This window comes from Larus michahellis, chromosome 1, assembly GCF_964199755.1.
Source record: "Larus michahellis chromosome 1, bLarMic1.1, whole genome shotgun sequence".
Lineage (NCBI taxonomy): Eukaryota > Metazoa > Chordata > Aves > Charadriiformes > Laridae > Larus > Larus michahellis.
In genome coordinates, this window is record NC_133896.1 from 808,613 (window position 1) to 829,223 (window position 20,611).

Genomic DNA, 20,611 nt, shown 5'->3' on the forward strand with positions numbered 1-20,611 from the left:
TAGGTTATACACAGCGAGGTCTCCTCTCGCATGATGACCCGCTGTACCATAAACACTGGGTGCGCAGGAGCCCCGCTGGCACCACGTCAGTCTAAAAATCTCCTTGCGTAGTCTGTATTGGAAAGGAGACACTCGCATTTTGGGCTTATTTCGTATAAGTAGCCCTGCATCTGCTGGGCTGTACAGCCCCTTCGACTCCAGACAGCCGCGATCTGTCTGACACAGCTTTTTATGGCCTATTTTGACTCTCACACTGTTCCTGTATCACAACTCAAGCTGCAGCTTCCATGACAAGGCACACGGGCAGGAGTGCTGGTGTGCCCCGCACACCCCCTGCTCCGGGCATCGATCTGTGGTGTCAGGGAGGGCAGGGAAGGGGGTGGATGGAGCGTCCCATGCCACCGAGCAGCACTTGCAGCTCCGCTGAGCTCCTCTGGCACATGCACCTGCTCTTCAGCACCCAGCATTGCACTGCAGCCCCTGCGAGCATTGCATCGCGCTGCAACCTCTGTGAGCATCGCGCCGCAGCCCCTGTGAGCATCGCACTGCAGCCCCTGCACGCATTGCGCTGCAACCTCTGCGAGCATTGCACTGCAGCCCCTGCAAGCGTTGCATCGCGCTGCAACCTCTGTGAGCATCGCGCCGCAGCCCCTGCAAGCATTGCATAGTGCTGCAGCCTCTGAGAGCATTGCGCCGCAGCCCCTGTGAGCATCGCACTGCAGCCCCTGCGAGCATTGCATTGCGCTGCAACCTCTGCAAGCATCGTGCCGCAGCCCCTGGACGCATCGCGCTGCAACCTCTGTGAGCATCGCGCCGCACCCCCTGCGAGCATCGCACTGCAGCCCCTGCGAGCATTGCATCACGCTGCAACCTCTGTGAGCATCGCGCCGCAGCCCCTGCGAGCATCACACGGCAGCCCCTGCGAGCATTGCATCGCGCTGCAACCTCTGTGAGCATCGTGCCGCAGCCCCTGCGAGCATCACAATGCAGCCTCTCCAGGGCGAGGAGGAAGTGGGGTAAAAAAAGATAATTAAGGTGACGCTGGCACGTACTTTTGCTTCTGCTTTCTCGGTTCATGCTGCTCTGTGCCGGGGAAGGGTGTGGATCCAGCCTAATGCTGCGCTAACAAGGCTTGTTAGTGGATTTTTTAATGATCCCCACTTAGAGTGGGTGTAGTTCTTGAGCAGACAGGTTCCCCCCCACTGCCCCGGCTCAGACACGAGTGTCCTGCCCTGGCGGTTGTCCTTTCAGTTCCTGTGTGAGGGGCAGCAGGGAGAGCAGCTCCACTCTGAAGTGGATCCTGGAGTGTTTGATCAGCAGCACAGATAAATCATGGGATCTGTATCCCCCAAATATTGTCTGTTCTGCACTGAAAATACCTATTATGGTAAATAGTTGGAGAAATGTGTCCCTTCCAGAACCCCGCGTCCCTGTGCCCCCGTGGCTGCGGCTGTACCTGACTCTGGCAGCCGCTCCTTGCTCCTTTCCTCGCTGCTTCTCCACCTTTAACATCTGTAAGGCAGCACTGGGAGCACCCAAAGCAGCGAGGCTCACCCTGCACCAGGAATTTGTCAGAGACCCACAAACGTGCTCATTGCCAGGGAAAAGGTGCTTTCTGAAGCCGTCCCCACTGTCCTGTCCTATCCCTCCAGCTGCCCACTGGTGCCCTCACAGCCCCAAAGCTGGAGGAGCACTGGTGTGCGCGGCACAACCTTCAAATGCCTTGTGGCAGTTAAGGGACATTGAGAACTATGATTTTTGTTCTCCCATTTTTTTGAATCTGAACGTGTAAGATGCCCGATGTTGGGTGGTCTCATCGTCGGTTGTGATTTACAGTTTCCACCCCAGTACGGCTGCGGGGAATGGCGAGCGCCGGAGCGGGGCGATCAGGGCCAGGAAGCGTGTCCCTGTTTCCCTGGGTTGAGGATGGTGAGTCCCCTCTGGGCCCCTGGGCAAGGTCTGAGGCTCCGCTGCGGCTCTCGGCCCTTCCTGAGAGGCGTTTGCAGACACCTGGGGCTGGGAATTCCCACTGTGGGGGGATTCCCGGATTCCCTCCGCAGCACAAGCGCAGGGCTGGGATACAACTTTGTCTTGTTTCTTTGGCAAACTGAATTCTCTAGAAATGTTCGCTAAAATGGTGGTTTTTGAGTTGTGGTTTGCAGAGATTTGGGAGTTCAGCTGGAAATCTCATCAGCCTGCAGAGCCTAAGCCGGGCACGGCAGTTCCCGGCGAGGTTAGGTTAAGGGAGAGCCTTGCAGCACTCCTGGGAGCGGGATGGGGAGTCTGTGGCTGGTCACCCTGTGTCACCTCCATGCTTTGGGGGAAGCAGGCAGCTCAAGCAGCCGGGACCTGCTCTTTGGAGCTGGTTTCTCTGTCGAGAGAGAACAAAAGCCACAGTTCACGCAAGTGTTTTCAGTTGGCGGCACTGGGAGGAAGATGCTGGTCCCAGCTCTGCATCACTCCTGGTCCCTCCAGCTTTGGAGGAATCCCCTGAACACCCATCTCACCTTCTCCATCCAAGCGGCTGGTACTGCCACTTGCAGCTCTGCGTTCTGAAGTGAGACCCCCCTGCAGTGCTGCCTCCAGCGCTGGGGCCTCAGCACAGGAGAGACACGGAGCTGTTGGAGCGGGGCCAGAGGAGGCCCCGGAGATGCTGGGAGGGCTGGAGCCCCTCTGCTGTGGGGACAGGCTGAGAGAGCTGGGGGGGTTCAGCCTGGAGAAGAGAAGGCGCCGGGGAGACCTTCCAGACCCTGCCAGTCCCTAAAGGGGCTCCAGGAAAGCTGGGGAGGGACTCTGGCTCAGGGAGGGGAGCCACGGGACGAGGGGGAAGGGTTTTCCACTGGAAGAGGGGAGATTGGGATGAGATCTTGGGAAGAAATCCTTTGCTGTGAGGGGGGTGAGCCCCTGGGCCAGGTTGCCCAGAGAAGCTGTGGCTGCCCCATCCCTGGAGGGGTTCAAGGGCAGGTTGGACGGGGCTTGGAGCAACGTGGGCTGGTGGGAGGTGTCCCTGCCCAGGGCAGGGGGTGGCACTGGGTGGCCTTTAAAGGTCCCTTCAACCCAAACCCTTCTGTGATTCTGTGATTTTACAGCAGGTTTGTGCCTTAAAGCAGTTCCTGTGTTTGCGTGGAGGCTCCGCTGGTCGTGTCAGGCCCGAGGTATTTATGAAGAGGTTCCTGTTGGGCGCTGGCAGGAGCATTTCCAGAAATGGCTATGGGTGAACAAGTGGTAGGCAGCTGTAAAACGCTTATCTCTGTCTCCCTGCCAGTAACCCTCCAGGCCCCAAATAGCACTTTCCTGGGACGAGCTCTCGGAAACAGACGGATTTTTTTTTTTTAATTACTTCCTCTTATGCCTTAATGTTTCTAAAGATAAATAGAGCTCTGCTCTTGGCGCCTGCCCAAGGAACAGTAAAGCTTTACAAAGGAGCGACGCTCCATATCAGCATGTACCGTGCCTGGGCTCCAAATCTGCGGTTTGTTTCATAGAGGGTAGTAAATCTCTCTCCAGCTCCCTGCCCGGGATGATTTATTCCGTGCTGAACGAGAGGTTCTGCCGAGCCGGTCCCTCCTTCACCGACCGGTCCCGCATCCCGGGATCTTCCCTGACCCATTCAGCTCTTTACTGCGGGGCATCTGTTGGGGCAGCTGAGCGTCAGCCTGGAAGCGTCGGCCTGGGGCAGGAGCAGCGGCACCCACTTTGCTGGGAGATCCGAGCGGACCTTTCCACAGGGAGCCAGCAGCTCCACATCCCCTCGGTCCTGCCCCTGGGGTTTTCCAGCCGGGACTGGGTGACCCACAGGGGTTTGACCCCAGCGGGTGGCACCTCACAGGTCCTGGGGCTGGCCCAGGAGCGGGTCCGGTCCCCCTCCGTCAGCCAGGGGAGATGGGGTGTCTCGCCGACACTTCTCACCCTTAATTTGGGAGTGCGTAAGAACAGGTTTGAGGAAGGTAATGAGAGCTCGGGGACAGGAATGGGGGCCCGGGGAAGGAATGGTGTGAAAATAGAATGGCGGAGAGCTCTGTAAGGGAGCACAGCACCGTCCAGTTCTTCAGAGGCTTTAATTTTAGCTCTTCTATAAACATCTCGTTACTAAGCGGCTCCTCCAGAAGAACCTCCGAGAGTCGTGACTTTTGGTGGAAGTGCTGTGCTGGGAAAACACGAGCGGATCCTCATCTCCCCGTGCCGGCCGGGCAACGGTGTTCCCACCGACTCCACTCGGGGATGTTTTATCTGGGAGCGAGTGACCCGGGAACGGAGTGTTTCACCTGCCTTTGGGAGATGTCCCGCACTTGTAAGGAATTTTCCCAGCCGCGAGCTGGTCGTGCTTTGGTGGGAGTTGCATGTGGACAGTTCGCTTTGCCACCCAGGTCTGTGTTCGGTCCCATCCCAAACTGTTTGTCCTTCTGATCATTATCATCTCGTGTTTACTCAGAGTCAGACATGTCCTCAAACGTCACCAGGGCAATCGTTAAACACAGAATGAGTTCATTTTTTCCCCTAATTTTTTTTTTTTTTAAATATACCCAGGGCAGGAATTGGTGCTCCAGGTACAACTTTGTCTCTTTGTAGAGACTTTTGCCTTAAATACCGTCAGAGGGAAGCTGAATAGAGCCAAAAGTTTCTGTGTCTTCCTGCTCCTGTCCTGCAGACTCGCTGCCGGCTGCGTGTTCCGTAGGGGGCTGAAATCTGCCCCGGCCCCTGGCCGTGCGCGAGGTGCCGGTGCTGGCGGCTGCCGTTCCTGCGGCTGGGAAAGGGCCGAGCTCTGTCTCTTCCCGAGTTTCTTCTCCTGAGAAGTTGCACTGAAACACGAAGTGAAGGAGAACGTGCGGATTATTTATTTGCCTGGATTATTCACTGTCTGGCTTGCTGCCCCCGCCCTGCGCAGACAGAAAAGGCGGCCGTGGCTGCAGCAGGGCCTTGGTCTTCTGGGGGGGCTGGAGGGGACAGTGGGAGTCCAGTAAGTGCCATTTGGTGCAGGGGTGGCAGCAGGAGGGCTCCTCTGGGTGGATGGCACCCCACGGTGCTGCCAGCCGTGCTCGGCGCTGCCGGGGTGACATGGTGGGGAGAGGGCTGTCCCCTCCTGTGCCAGGGGGACGTTGCTCGTGGCTGGGGTGCGGGGACTGTTTGGGGCAGGTGGGCTTTCCCCAGGGGAGGGCTCGGGGCGTCCGGGACGGTGGCAGACGTGGGGCCGCCGCGGTGGCCAGCCCCGGCCCCGCACACAGCCCTTTTGTTTTCCTCCCATAGAAAAGCCATTCTTGGTGCTCCTTTCATAAATATGTAAGGAGGGCACAGTGCCGTCATTGTCCGCCCAGCAGACACTGCCGGGTTGTTCTGGGGCCACCGTGCCCGCCGGTGCGGTGGGGTCGGTGGGACGGGGGGAGGACTTCTCCCTAGGATGAGGATGGCTGGGCTCCATTCTGAATCCTGGTTTCTGCCTCCGTGTTGTGTTAGAAATCCCCCCAAGCTTCTCCCTGCTCTCCGGGAAGGAGGAGCGGATGCCCATGGGCTGGAATATCCCAGCTCTTCCACTCCTGCAGGTGTTGGCTCCCAGTTAACAGGAACGCCAGGCGGTGGTCCCGCCTTTCTCACCAGGTCAGCACGATCACTCTTGTCGTAGGAGACATTGAGGCCAGTGGGATGAACACAGGAGCCTGGATGTGAAGGTCTTGCAACTAGGGAGGATCTCCAAGGTGCTTCTCTCTTACTGAAGATGAAAGGAATGAGAAGGAGCAGGGGGTTTGTCTGGCGCCTGCCTCTGGAACTGCTCTGCTGGGCTGAGGTGTGACAGGCAGAGCAGGGGAAGTAAGAGCCGGCGATGACTTGGCCTGTGATGCTCATACCCGAAAGCGAAACAGCAGGTGTGGGTGTTAGAGCGAAAAATAAAATTGTGTTTCCTGGTTGGCATGCTTGAGAGGAGAACGGTGCAGCTCTGAGGGCCTGGGGGGAGCCGTCGGGCTGTAGGTGGGTGTCCCCTGGCCAGGAGATGTCCCCCAGCAGCCGCCGTGGCTGCGGCTTCTCTCCTGCTCGTCTGCGCTTGGGAGAGCTGCAAGTTACTGTCTGAAACTATGTGGGCTTTTCCCCCTTTTCTTTTTAAGCTGTTGAATTATTTTTCCCTAAAAAGTGAATTCCATCAGACGGAGGAAGAGGAGCAGTGGTATGGGGAAGGGGGATGCCGCTCTTCGCGATGCCTGGAAGAACCGCAGTAGGTTGTCGCCCGCAGGCTGGGGGCAGGAGGTGAGGGCTGCCGGCAGCACAGCTCCCCTGCCATCAGCGCGCGTTTGCTGCTCAGACCGCGGCGCCTGCAGCTCTCTGTCCCACCACAACCCGTCCAACTGCCAGTCTGAAGTGCAGCCTGTAGCCGGGCATGTCCCGGGGAGCCGTCCCTGCCCGCCGGAGCTTCCCAGAGTTTGCAGCCTTGGACTGCTCGCCCTCCTGCTCCTGGCAGACCTTTCCTGTTTGCCGGGCAGGCGTGAGCCCCTTCCTGCTTTCGCTTCCTTGGCCCAGGCGTCACTCAGCCAGGTGCTGAAGTGGGATCTGGCGTGGGTTCAGCTCTGCCGGGCCGCAGCGAGGATGTGCTGCTCCCCGTCACCCTTGGAAGACTGCGGAGGGGGAGCGTGGAGCCTGCCAGAGCCTCCTGGACCTGGCTCTGCTTGTTGCTGTGTTCCCAACACGATCCCATCCCTTTTCTCACAGCAGCTGAATGTACTGGGTTGGGTTTTTAAGTCCAGCCGTCCTGGGTAGTCCAGGGCTGGTTTGTATTAAATACAGCCTGCGTGTTACGCGTGAGAATCTCTTGCATGGGGCTCCTCTGGAGAGCATGCTCCTTTCTCCCCGGCGCTGGGCGATGCCGTGCCCCTGGCTGGGCAGCGCTGGGCAGCCCTGCTCCCGGCCCTCGCTCCGCAGGCGGGACGCGGTCCTGCGGCGGAACGTGCTGGCAGGTTACTCACACCGCTGCGCTGGTTGATGCAACAGCTCCTGCTTCTTGCGGGGCAGTTGCCCAACCACCACTTGATACCACTCGCGGCCCTGCCAGGGTTACGTGGATCGCGGCTCGCTCCAAGGGCACCGTCAGCTCCCTCGTGTGGGGCCAGTGCCTGGTTTCATCCGACGGAGCAGGCTCCAGGCACGGTTCGGGCGTGTTGCATCATTTGCTGCAGATCTCGGCAGTCAGGGCTTGTGGCAGAAGCCTCAGGTCCCCTTGCAGGCTGAGTTTCATGGCTGTGTGCCTTGTGGGTTAATACTGCTTTGCAGGACGCCACCTCAGTGACTCTGGTCACTGCTTTGTAGCATAAAGCATTTTATGATGCTATAAAACAGCTAAACTTGAAATAATTTCTGCTTTGAGATACGGAGCAGCTTTTGGAAGGCTCTGCTGATGACACTTGAAAGCAATGCTGAAGCCGACGTCCATCTCCCCGCGCCTGGGATGAGCTGCCGGAAGGTTTCCGTGTTGGAAGTGTTCCCCCGGCTCTGTCCCGGCAGAGCCAGGCAACCCCCACTCCGGGCAGGCAGCCGGGGGGCAGGAAGGATGAAGCGCCTCTTGCTCATGTGTTGAGGCCGTGTGAGCTTCGCGTTCCCCTCTATTATATCATAGCGAATTTTCGAGGTTCGGGGGTGTGGGAGTTGAGTCTGAGCCTGCAGCAGAGCTGGTTTCTGGAGGCTGACTGTACTGGTTGTACCGTGCTGCTTAGTGAAACACCCTCCCGTGCCTTCAGCAGCCTGAGAGCGAAGGGCTTCAGCTGCGAGTGCTGGAAAAGGACTTGTTCCAGTCAAGGTCCCTTGCCTAAAAAACACGTGAAAATTCACTTCTCCTGTGACTCTCCCCACTCCGTCATCGCAGGAGGCTGCGCAGAGAAGGTGCAGCTCCCGCGGTGGCTGGAGAAGCTGCTGCATGGTTGGGTTCCTCGTTGGCCAGACCCTGCAGCTTCCCTGGAGCAGCAGCCTGGTCCCTGGGACACAGACCAGGCTTGCCCGCGCTGGGCGGCCGGTACTGCGACGCCTTTGCACCGGCTGCTCTGCACCTGGCTGTAAGTCCGCACACCCCTGTGGCTGTTATCCCGCGAGCTGGCCGGCAGTTGCTGGGCGAGTTGTCCAGGGAAGGTGGACACCACACTGGAAACACTTTGGAAACACGGCCGGGGGTCCCCGGAGATGGAGCCTGGCTTAGTCTTTCTCCAGGACGTTCACTCCGAGCTCCTCTTGTCACTGAAGAGACGCTGAGAGCGAGGGAAGTGGAGGGGAGCCTCTCACTTGGCCATGACCCTGCCGCGCCGGGAACCGGCCGTTCCCGGAGAGCGTCCCGGCGTGCCAGCGCTCACCGCTGCTGGCCTGCCCCAGAGTTAAGGTCATCTGGTTGTGTTGTGTCAGCTGAGTGTTTAACTTTTTGCTTATTTAGAATTTCCTGTATTATGATAACATCTCATAAACTTCCAAATATAGCTTAGCGCTAATTTCGATGGTAACAGGCTGCCCTGGGAGCAGTGACCAGGTGTCACCTTAAGTCGTGCCGGCCTTTTTGCAGCGCGGTGGCAGGAGGAGGCAGGAAGGAAGACGCGAAGCGCAGCAGCTGCGTTGAGGCCGATGTTCGCAGGCACACGTGCTTTCCCAGGCATCTCGGCTGGGGACAGCAGAAGAATCAGCGGGGCCGGTCCAGCTCCCCTCTGCAGGAAGGGCTGCGCTGATGGGACCGCCTGATACGGCTGGCGAGCGGCTCGGATGCTGCGTGTTCGGTGATGGGAAGTGGGAAGGGAAGGATCAGGCCGGCTAAGAAGTAGCTGAGGAGGGCGCCTGGCAGCCTGGCTGGCCAGAATCCCTAAAGCAGGCTGCTAGTTAATGCCAGACGCTAAAACCCAGGATGTTCCTAGCCCACAGATTGCTAAATAACACCGTGGCTTTGAGAAGACCCAGGGGGTAAAGTTTTCTCTTGCTCTAAACAACTCCTGGAGTGATTTTCATGTTTTCGTTGAGGATGATCTCGTATCTGTTTCCCTCGTGACCAAGGGGGTGCGAGTGAAGACACGTGCGCTCGCGGCAATGCTGCCGGAGAAGCCGTCGTGGAGGGCATGGGGCCGAGAGTGCTCGCCGGGGGCAGGCTGTCGGAGGGCTGCAATTCTGGCCTGTGTGTCTGAAAGGGCTTTTCCTGCATGTGGAGCTTGAGCCGCGTCGTTTGGGCTCGGAGGAGGCAGGTCTTACTCAATGCCTTTGGCCTGCACCCCGTGCAGCGTGGGACCTCGCCGGGGGGGCGGTGGTGTTTGGGCACCGGGGGGGCAGGATTTGGTTAACCTGGCACTCGACGCTATTTTCTTCACAGCTTGGCACTGACCTTTCCATTTTGGTCCTCAGACTATAAGTGGCATCTTTTCTGATGCCTTGTCCTGCTAAATTCAGCTGTGGCCGGCTGGTGGTGAACAGAGAGGTGGAAACAGGGCTGGGTGCCGAAAATAGTCCTGCGGTGGTGCACGTCTGCCGGTGAGGCTCCTCCTGGTGCCTGGCCCCATCGGCGGTCCTGGGGCCAAAATCCAGCTGTGCCAGAGGGATGCCGGCGGCGCTCGCGCTGCCGAAGGCGTTACTGTGGGGGACGGGAGAGGTGGAACGTCCCCCGGGACCTTGCAGGGGATGCAGTGATCCCTCGGCAGCTCTGCAGGGACTGGTGTGGTCCCGCTTTACTGAGCTGCCTGCCTTCGCGGCCGTGTCTCGCCTCTGGTAGGAGAAAATCCTTCTCCTCAGGGTTTCTGATTCCCAGAGTCCAGCGTGATCTGCTGGAGCAGGGTTTTACCCCAAGCAGCTTCATCGCTGAACGGCTGTGGACGGTGTAGAAGCGCTTCCCCGGCCTCGCAGGCGCTGTGACGGCAGCAGGAGCTGCCTGAGTTTCAGCGGTGCTTTAGGCTTTGCTTGAGGCTGTCCCAAGAGCTGGCCCGCTCCCCGCTGTGCCGCCTTCCGTAGCCTGGCCATGGTCAGGGCATGATCTGGGTGAAAAGCAGGTTTTTAATTTGGGCTGGTGTGGGGCAGTGGGCAGGCGTGGGTGGGAGTGCTGCCCCAGCAGCAGAGCAGGCTCCACGTGCCCTAAAGCCGCAGGGAAACGGCAGCTCCAGGGGAACCTGAAAGTAAAACCGAGCAGAATGATGCCATTGTTCGGGGAAAATGTCAAGTGCCAGGTTTTAGATAATGAGCAGTGAATTACAGTTCAAAATCTGCGTGTATGATCTTGTGTTAGCGACACGAGGAAGGAAACTTGAACTTGGCCGGAGCTTGGCCGCACTTCTGCTTTGCTGTTACGCACCTTCAGATAATGCGTTTGTGAGCTGTTTGCTCAGGGCTCTACTAAACTCAGGCTTTTGCCTGCGGTGGGGGCTGTGCTGCCGTACAGCTGTGTTTGTGGAAGGGGCCGGGGTCTCTTCTCTGCTGCCCGTGTCCATGGAGGGCTGAGGCAGTGCCAGGGTGTCCCGGTGCTGCTTCCAGCCTGGCGTTCCCGGAGGCTGAAATGCTGGTTTGGTACCTGCTGCCGGCCTCTAATCCCGCTCTTGTCTCTGCAGGGAGTGGGGATGGACAGGGACAGATACTCCAGCGTTTCCCGGAGAAGGACTGGGAGGACAACCCCTTTCCCCAAGGCATCGAGCTGGTGAGTGTGCTGTCCCTTGGGACGGGGACCCCGGGGAAGCGCGGCCGGCCTGCGGGCAGGTGACACCGCGGGGCAGGTGACACCGTGGCACTGCGTGCACGCATCTTGCTGGGCACTGCAGGGTCTGACCGGGGGAGCCCACGAGAGGGGAGTTCCTGCCGGCCCCCCCGATGCAGCTCCAGCTCTGGAAAACCACAGGATCCAGCATGCTGCCTCCCAGCCGGGAGCCATTCCCTGCTGCGTGCCCTGCCTGGGGCTGGCTCCTCTCCTGGCTGCTTTGCTCCCCCTCCTCCTTGGGGATCAGCCGCTTGGGATGCTGGAACGCTTCCTGGAGGAGCCGCAGGGATGCAGCGTCAGTATAAATAGCCCCGTCAGGAGCAGCAGGGCTTGGCTGTTGTCGGGCCTCTCCCAAGCTCCCTGCCGAGCAAACCGCTCCCCTCTGCGGGCCGGCGGTGCCGGCTCAGCCCCCGGCGGGCCTGGGTGTGCTGCGGCCAGGAGAGCTGCTGGCCCTGCGTCCCTGCCCCAGCCCCCCGGACACGTTCGCCTGCTGTTGTGAGTCCTTTGAGGTTGCCATCGCTGCTGGGTCGTACCCATGAAGTGTCACACCCAGTCTAATTTGGCACTGCGTGGGCTCTTCACAAACCAGCTTTTAACTAATCAAGGATAATAGGATTGTTCTCCTCGGTTGCTAAATTTGACTGGAAGTTCTCAGACCCTTCCCTACTGCCTCGGTGCTGCCTCAGAGCCCTGGAGGAGCAGAGCTTGTGCTCCGCGGCCAGCCGAAGCCAGCGGGTTGGGCTGCGGTTCTCCAGACCCTTTTTCACCCCTAAACTGAGCCCCCTTCTGCGCTGCTCTCCTCCTCCCCCCTCCAGTTCTTCCCCGTTTCCAGCTGGAGCACACTGGAGTGCAAAACCCAGAGAGGGATGAGGCTTTAGGGGTTCCTTCCGCGCCTTGCAAGCCTCATGGTGCAGGACTGTCCTCACCTTCCTCCTCCACCTTGCTGCGCTGGGAGGTGTTGGGGGGCCTAAAGGGCCTAAAGGGGCTCCAGGAAAGCTGGGGAGGGACTCTGGCTCAGGGAGGGGAGCCACGGGACGAGGGGGAAGGGTTTTCCACTGGAAGAGGGGAGATTGGGATGAGCTATTGGGAAGAAATCCTTTGCTGTGAGGGGGGTGAGCCCCTGGGCCAGGGTGCCCAGAGAAGCTGTGGCTGCCCCATCCCTGGAGGGGTTCAAGGGCAGGTTGGACGGGGCTTGGAGCAACGTGGGCTGGTGGGAGGTGTCCCTGCCCAGGGCAGGGGGTGGCACTGGGTGGCCTTTAAGGTCCCTTCCAACCAAAACCGTTCAGTGATTCTAGGACTTGCTGAAGGGTGTTTGTGCATCTCTGACGAGGGGACTTGTTTTGGCCAGGGGAGTCCCAGGTACGTGGTGTAGCAAAAGGCGACCTGCCCGGTTACCGCTCCTGGTCCCTGTGCTGGCCCTGGGCTTTGCTGGGGATGGCATTGGCCTTGGCAGCTCGTTTCCGTAGAGCAGAAGTGCCATGGGTGCTCTGGGCACCGTGCGTTGGGATCTCTGCCTTGCGCTGACCACGTGCAGGGCTCTGGGTGGATGAGGGGGCTGGTGGCCCAGCCGGTGTCTCGGTTCATGGCCTGGGCAAGTTCCCTGTGCTACTTAATGCTCATTTGCTGAGCAGTGGATCTGTGGCCACCCAGGCTCGCCCGGCCGGACTCAGTTCTGCTCTCGGCCGCCCTCCCACGTTCCGTGTCCTCGTTCAGATAGAATCACAGAATGGTTTGGGTGGGAAGGGACCTTGAAGATCATCTCGTTCCAACCCCCAGCCCTGGGCCGGGACACCTCCCACTGCACCAGGTTGCTCAAAGCCCCGTCCATCTGCGGTCATCCTCATCTTCGCGTGTGCTGGTGCTGGAGAACTTCCACGTGAGCTGTTGGGGCTGATCAGGACATCCCGTGTCGTGTCCCTTCCAAAGCTCTCGTGTCACACTTAGCCCAAAACCATGGGACTCTACTGGTGCTTGGAAAGGAGAGCTGCCGGCATGTTCCTCAACCCAGCCAGGAGCCACCAGCTTTTGGAGCGGAGGGTGTCAGAGCTGGACACGTCTCTGATCCCCGTCCTCATCCCTCTGCCCTGTCCTGTCGCTTGGCTTTGGCAGTTACCGCTGTGGCCACCAAGTCGTGCCGCGTGGCTGGTCCCCGGGCTCAGCGGCGGTGGCCGGCTCCTCTTCCTATCACGTGCTCACCGTAACTCCGGCGCAATTTCGGACTTCTGTGTGCTATTTTGTCTGAGGCAAAAGTGTATTTTATTTTTCTGGTTAGGGCTTCCTGGTTGTCTGCAGGGGACTTGGGAACTGTCCCAAGAAAGAGGAAAGCTGCTTTTTTCCCCAAGGGTCAAACTGTCCAGCCAAAAAATCCCTGGAATTTAAACAATTGGAGCCCCATCCTGTTGGAGCCGAGGGTGGCTCCGAGGCTTCCCACAAGCTGTCAGGAGGCATCCTGGGTGACCGGCACGTAGGGCTGAAACGAAGGCAGCTTCCGAAAGCCAGAGGGAGCCCCCCGGGGATGTGGGGCTGTATGTCTCATGGCAGTCACCGCTGAGCTTCTTTTTGACAGGGAGAAGGTTTTCTGGCCTGTGTGTAGGGCACAGGAATTTGTAGCTTCTGCTGTTGCGCGCTCTCTGACAGCATTTCCAAACAAAAATATCTCGTTTTAATGGATGGAAGTTCCTCTGGAGAGAGACACGGGATGTGAGCGTGTCCCCTCTGTTGCAGCATCTCCCCGCCGGCAGCCCCTGAGCCCTGGTGGGACGCGCTGGCTGCCCAGGGTCGGTGGAATTGCTCCTCTCCCTTTCCCATCCCGCCTTTCATCCTTGTCTACCGCAATCCCGCAGGTCTGCTTAACTCAGCACAGTGTTTCCCGTGTCTCACGGCTGCTCGTGGATGGCCGTGGCGTGCCGCAGACTGTGCCATCGTGCCTGCTGGGCACGTCTGAGCCTCCAGACAGGTCTCACCTCTGCCAGCGCGCCCTGGCACCCCGGCCAGCCTGTGGCAGCGGTCCCTCCTGGCGCCTGGGCACCGGAGAGCACTGGGACTTCTGCTGCTCTCCGAGATAGATCAGCGAGATCCTTTTGTTTTCCAACCAGCAGGTAATTGCCTGCATGTTTGCAGCTTCAGTCTCCTCGTCTGGTGAAGGAACCTCTAAAGCCCTTGCAGCCGGTGCTGTTCCAACGCGGTGCAGGAGAGGGGGAGCTGCTGCCACGCGTCGCCATGGGTTCGATCGGAGGGGAGCAGGCAGCTCCTTATCCAGTGGGACACTGGGGACAGGTGGCTCCACAAGTTGTCCCTCCTGCCTGGCAGCCGGCTCGGCTGCAGGGTTGTGATGCCCTCCCAAAGCTTTCCCGGGTGGAAATAAATGATTAAGGGGATGTCTTGGGGCCTCATCGTGTAGCGACAGGATGAGGAGTATGGGTTTGAAACTGAAAGCAGGGAGATTTAGATTAGAAATTAGGAAGAAATTCTTTACTGTGAGAATTCTTTACTCTGTGTAGATCTTCGAGCCCCTTCCAGTCCCTAAAGGGGCTCCAGGAAAGCTGGGGAGGGACTCTGGCTCAGGGAGGGGAGCCACGGGACGAGGGGGAAGGGTTTTCCACTGGAAGAGGGGAGATTGGGATGAGATCTTGGGAAGAAATCCTTTGCTGTGAGGGGGGTGAGCCCCTGGGCCAGGTTGCCCAGAGAAGCTGTGGCTGCCCCATCCCTGGAGGGGTTCAAGGCCAGGTTGGACGGGGCTTGGAGCAACGTGGGCTGGTGGGAGGTGTCCCTGCCCAGGGCAGGGGGTGGCACTGGGTGACCTTTAAGGTCCCTTCAACCCAAACCCTTCTGTGATTCTATGATTATTGGCTAGATCCTTGCAAGATTGTTCCTTACAAACTTGGGAAAGGCCTGTGATGTAACTGGTGGAAGAAGAAGAGGTGGTGAAGCAGCGCTGATCCGTGCAGCGCTGGGGAGAACAAGGCTTGCCAGACAGACACACGCACACGCTGTCACGAGAGGTTGGTTTTGTTGCTCAAACTGCTCCAGGCCGTGTCTGCAGAGCCCGGCACGCAGCGCTGCCTTCCCAGGGGATTTTCCTAAACAAACGAAGGGCTGTTGCTCCGGGGAGGCTTAGGTGCAGCTGGGCTGGGGCATCCGCCAGCGCCGGTCTTGGGGGGGCTGTGGTACATCCTTCAGCTCAGCCACTTCCATCGGCGCCCCCCTCGTGGAATATTTGAGACTTTCTTCTCTTCTGGCTGTCTGCAGCTCGCTCGTGTTCCCCATGGGCACCCCACGGTGCTGAGATGGGCTGTAAGGAGAGGCTGGCTGTGGGGAGCAGCTCCCGCACACCCCCACGGAGCCCCGTCAGCGTGTGCCGCGTTGGGTGTGGGGCACACTGCCCCCGAGGGCAGAGCGCCGGGAGCGCTGGGTCTGCCCATGCCGGGGGGTAAGCGAGTGGGGGGTGAGCATCCTCCCGGCACAGGTCTGAGTTCGGGTGAGCCACAAGTGAAGAGCTCACCTCTTGCAGGTCCCCGGAGATCTTTAGTTCTGCTTTGTCTTCTTTTGACCGTGGCACCTTCGGTGTTGCAGAGCACCACGGTACCGCCATCGGTCATGGTTGGGCTGCTGCTGGAGGACGCTCGTTCTAGTCACCAGCCAACCTACACCCATCTATACCCATGGTAGGATCGTCATCCCTGGAGGGATTTAAAAGCCGGGCAGATGTGAGGGACATGGGTTGGTGGTGGTTTGGGCAGTGTGAGGTTGATGGTTGGGCTCGGTGATCTGAAAGGTCCCTTCCAACCCAGGCGATTCTATGATTCTGTGATCTTTCCTGGAGGATGTTTGTCCTTTCGAGAGGATCTAGCTTGAAATGAGGCAGTGGCTGGGGAGGTGAGACGTCTGCGTGCCAAGTGCTTTATGAACACGTGGCCGCTTTATATTGACTTCTGCAGGACAGATCAGCCAAGGAGCATTGAGTGCAATCAAACCGGGCTGCGAGTGACGCCAGGGCATAGCCGTGTACCTCAGCGGCGTGACATGATCCAGGGTGTCGCCTGCTGTCGTTTGAAGTGACCCGTGCTCTCAGCAATGCTATTTTTAGGAAGCTGACTTCTTATCCCATGGCTTGGGAAGGGTCCCAGGGCAGCTCGGTGCCTGGAGCTCAGGTGGGTGTCAGGAGCCTCCTGCACCTCCATGGTGGGACCGAGAGCTCCGGTGGCCCTTGCCAAGCTCACGTGTCGGGGGCAGAAGGTGGTGGAGCCATGCCTTGGCCTGAGCAGGTGAAACCCAAGTGAAGAGGCTGAAGTGCGTTCACATTTGTCTCATGCCATTGTTTCCCTATCCTGTTTAGTGGTGGCATAATTCCCTCTGGAATGGGCTGAGGCTCCTTGGCTCAGGAGATGACATGACCAGGCAGTGGAGCAGAGCCTGTGCCTGCCAGCGGTGGTGATGCCCATGTCCTCCTGGGATTCCCTGGTAGAGGAGCAGTCCAGGGGATCTGGACTTCCATTTCTCAGGCCTCTGGATGAGCACACTTGACCCCTGACGTCTGGCTTGTACGTTCCTGTCTCCGCAGGGGAGGTTTGATGCCGCGGTCATGGAGTGCATGCCTCTCTCTGCACCGGGATGCGGCAGTCGGGAAGTGCTGGGTGGGACCCAGCAGCAAACTCCTCCTGAGCAGCAGCTTTGTGTGCTTTTGCTCTCGTCATTTCTGCGACGCCTGGGAAATGTTTGCACAGAGCCGTGACCTACGGGTTCGTTGCGGAGCCCAGCGAGCAGAGGAACTCTGGTTGGGAGAGTGCCGCTGTGTACTTACCCTGCTGAGCCATCCCTCCCCCTGCGCGGGGCCGGGCGGAGGCAGCCCCGTTTGAAATTGGCACCAGGAGGGAGAGGCCCCGGGACGCAGGTTTGCAGGGACATACGTGGCAGAGGCCGGGAAGGTCTTGCCTTCCCGCTGCGACACCTGGGCAGCTGAGGAGAGCCCAGCTCCTGCACTGCGGCTGCTCCCGGCTGCTCTGGAAGGAGAGGAGGGTCCGTGCTGCCGTGTGGGCATGAACATGGAGCCTGAGGGTGGGCACGGGCAGCAGAGAACAGCTGGAAAAGTTCACCTGGTTGAAACCAGCTTCAGTTCACAAGGGTTTGGGCTGGAGCAGTGATTTCTGCAGCTTTGCAGCACGTCAGCCCTTTCTGCCCGTCTGGCCTCATTGCTGCCTTATTCCCGTCCTCCGTTTTGCTCAAGTCACCTTGTCCTCAGAGTCCATTGGGCTGCGGCCCCGGGAGGAGTTGAGCTGTCCCACTCTCAGTGAGGTCCCAGAAGTGTCGGGAATTTTCCACAGCTCCTCACCAGCCAAGTGCAGATGCTGAGGAAATAAAGAAAAATCCCTTGAGACTTCGAAACCCAGGGGGAGTCCTGTGGCCGCTGGCTGGAATTACCCACGGGCCCCGGGGAGGGTGTTTGGAAAGTCCCCAGAAACCAGTAAAACGGTGGTGGGAGCTGCCTGGGGTGCGGTGTTGGCACAGGCTGGGCTGGTGTTGTCCCGCTGCCTGTCCCGAGGGAGCAGTGCCACCTCCCGGGGCAGACGCCAGTGCCTGGGGCAGCCCTGGGACACATCGCCTTTCCTCCCTGCAGTCCCTGCCGTGCCCGCGTGTGGCCACCCAGCACCTTGGTGGCCTGCAGGGACCTCGCCGGGCCTGGCAACCCTCACAGGCTCCATGCGGGCTGCAGGTAGTCACCTTGCACAGCACAGCCCCGCTCCTCGCAACCCCTGTGCCAGGGGAGCTCCTGCGGCTCCGGGATGGGCGCAGGGTGGCAGAGGGTGCCCGGCTCGGCCGGGGCGTCCCCTCACCCTCCTCCAAGCTGAGGTTTCTCCAAGCAGCTCCTGGAGGGGGAGGCACCTGCCCAGTTCTCCCCCACAGAGGGGATGGGAGGCTCTGGCCAGTGTACCCCCCTCTCTGGACCATGGCAGCTGCCAGGGAAGGTGGCACAGCCCTGTTTCCCTATATACTCTGTAGGTGATGTGCTGCCACACCAAGCTCCCTGTCCCTGGGAGCCGGTACCCGGCGGTGTCAGTACCCGATGGTGTCGGTACCCGGTGGTGTCGGTATCCGGCGGTGTCGGTACCCAGCGGTTTACTTTCGCATCATCCAGTCCCCCGAAGCTCCCGGCTCCCACCGCCGAAGCGATGCGGGGGAGCGAGGGCAGCGGCGCGGGCAGGACACCCCCCCTGACCGCCCTCCCCTGTGCTCTCTCGCAGTTCTGCCAGCCCAGCGGCTGGCAGCTCTTCACTGAGAGGAACCCCCCCACCTTCTTCGTGGCCGTGCTGACCGACATCAACTCGGAGCGGCATTACTGCGCCTGCTTCACCTTCTGGGAGGCCGTCGAGAGCGCACAGGTACTGCAGGCTGCCAGGCCGTGTCTGCGGGGCAGGGTGGGAAGGGCGGTTGGGCAGCATGGTCTGGGAGGCATCCGACTGCCTTCGGCTTTGGCCAGTGGTTCCTGCTTTCCCCGTCTCGGAGGAATCCGCGCCCTGGCATCGCAGGCTTGGGAGGGGGAAGAGCATCCTTTTTCTAACGCCGGGACTTGGCTGCTGCGTGTCTCCCCAGCCTCAGAGCCACCCCAGGAATGGTGAGGGGGTGGAGGAGGAAGAGGAGCCATCGTCTCCCGTTCAACCCGCGCAGCTCTTTGCTCCCAAAAGCCTGGTGCTGGTGTCGCGGCTGGACCATGCGGAGGTGTTCAGGGTAAGTCCGAAATGCACTGCGGCCAGGGCGGGCAGCAGGGAGAGGGGAGCAACATTAGTAAAGACCTTCTGGCTCCGGGAGCAACTGGGAGCTGCGTAGTCGCTGCCAGGAGCAGAAGCTGCAGGAGCACCCTGGCAGCACCCATGGGAGAGCGGCCCGTCCCCAGCCTGCTGTCCGTGTCCCACTCCAGCCCCAGGAGCCGGGGCACGCTGAACCTGCACGCTGAAACCAGGGCTCGGCCACGCCAGGCAGCTGGTGGCCTTGGCCCTGTTTCGTTCATAGAAAAAACATGAAGAACAGCCCGTTCCTGTGGGAGCATTTATCTTTGCCATCTTTATTTTCTTTACACGTGCTGCATTATGTAGCTGTGAAAGGTTGGGGAGGGCACGGGCTGCAGGCTGGCGTGTTTCAAACTGCCTCCGTGCGTATTGTGCCAGGGGGGTGTGGGCAGCCCCCTCCGGAGCGGGCAGCCTGGCTGCCCTGCTGCTCCCGTGGTCCGAAGGAGGAGCCCCCCCGGCGTTCACAGTGGGCTTTCCGCTGGCGTGCCCAGGTGTGGGCTTGCAGGAGGGCAGCCTTCTCCGCCAGGCCGGGCTCTGTCCTTCCCTCTTCCCCTCCCACCGCGAGGATATCGCTTCTGGGCTCTGCCCTGTTCTTGAACCCCTCGTTCACAGCCCGCTCTGGGAGTGGAGCACATGGTGTTCCCCCTGGGTGTTCAGTGCTCAAGGCATTAATAACTGACAGGGGAAAAAAAATCATTCCGTTCTCTGGCCTGGCGCTGGTTCAAACAGCAGAAACTTTGGGCTTCGCAGACTCCCACCCCCAAGCCACGTAACGGAGGTCGGAGGCTCCTCTGGAGTCTCTGGTCCAACCCCTGCTCGAGCAGGGTCAGCTGGAGCAGGTTGTCCAGGGTATTATCGTCCAGTTGGGTTTTGAGTATCTCCACGGATGGAGACTGTACAACTTCTCTGGGCAGCCTGTGACGGTGTTCAACCACCCTCGCAGTAAAAAGGTTGTACACTTCGGTATTTTGTTGGGAAAGTTGTCTGAGCCCAAGTCAAGCCTGTCTCGGCTGGTTGGTGGTGTGAAACCGCGACTCCCTTCCAGCAAGCGGGAGCAGTGACCCCGAAATAGAAGGGAGTGTCGACAGAAATGAGCCTGGATCGTCCGTCCATTTCCCTCATTGCGAGCAGTTGCATCATATGGTCATCCTCGTGTCTGAGATGGGGTTTACCACGCCTGGCCTTCCGTGGCGCTGGAATTCTTTACAAGACAGGAGCTGTTCGTTTTCCAGGCCTGGGAGAGCAGAGGGAGATCAGCGGGCCTGCAGCGTCTGCCACTCCTGCTGGGCAGGACCCGGCCGTGCCTGGGGATGACTGGGGGGAGCGGGTCAGATACATGGGTCCAAATGGCAGATGTTTCCTGCCAGAGCTTCTCCCCTGCAGACCGCGTGGAAATGGCTCGTTTTGGTCCCTGCGTACCTGGCTGGGTTTGCCAGGAGGCCCAGTAGCGTTTGCATTGCGCGTTTGGCTGCCTGGTTTCATTCCTTGAACTGTCCGTCTGTGACACAAACCCAGACTCGTCGCTGGCTGTCCCCAGGGGGTCTTGGAGCGTGGGCTGTGGGTGCGGGGTCTGAGCTGCCCGAGGGGAGCCGAAGCAGCCCCACTTGCAGGCGCAGAGGGTGGCAGAACCTCCGTTTGCCTCTCCCTGCCCCTGCCTTTGCCCCGTGGCTGAACTGTGAAAATTTCACTGCCCGGTTTTGCAGTGCAGCCTCCTGCTTCCCCAGCACAAGCCCCGGGTTGTTGTGGCTCCTTCTCTTCTCTGATCAGAGGTTTCTGTAGCCCAAGACCTGGACCTGGTGGTCCTCTTGGTCAGCACGGTGCTGGACTGAGTCTGCCTCTTGCTCGGCGTGAGGTCAGGCCCTGCGCACGTTCCACCAGGAGCCTTCCCCGCTGATGGGGAACGTGCAGGAGCGTGAGCTCGCTCTTCACTCAGTTATTCCAGCGTGCAGTGGCCTCCTCCTCTCCAAAGCCCCAGTATTTGTGTTTTCTCTTTTCCTCACTGACGTGGGGAGGTGGTTTGAGTTAAAAAAAACACACCCAGAGGGTGCCTTGGAGACAAATTCCTCAAATTCCTTATTCATCTGTGTGTTAGAGCTGTGTTGAACGGCTGCCCCATGCTTGCGCCCCCTAAATCCCTCGGTGCTGGAGCTGGTGT

The 20,611-nt window shown here is 59.7% G+C and overlaps 1 protein-coding gene across 7 annotated transcripts in view; it reads left to right on the top strand.

Moving 5' to 3' along the window:
• SBF1 (SET binding factor 1) overlaps positions 1–20,611 on the top strand; it is an 88,155-nt gene that overhangs the window by 33,504 nt on the left and 34,040 nt on the right. For all 7 annotated transcript variants that reach the window (XM_074573090.1, XM_074573092.1, XM_074573094.1 and 4 more), the window contains exons 2-4: positions 10,533–10,618; positions 17,914–18,051; positions 18,263–18,397. In XM_074573090.1, the coding sequence (XP_074429191.1) occupies positions 10,533–10,618; positions 17,914–18,051; positions 18,263–18,397 (359 nt within the window). The remainder of the gene's footprint in view (positions 1–10,532; positions 10,619–17,913; positions 18,052–18,262; positions 18,398–20,611) is intronic.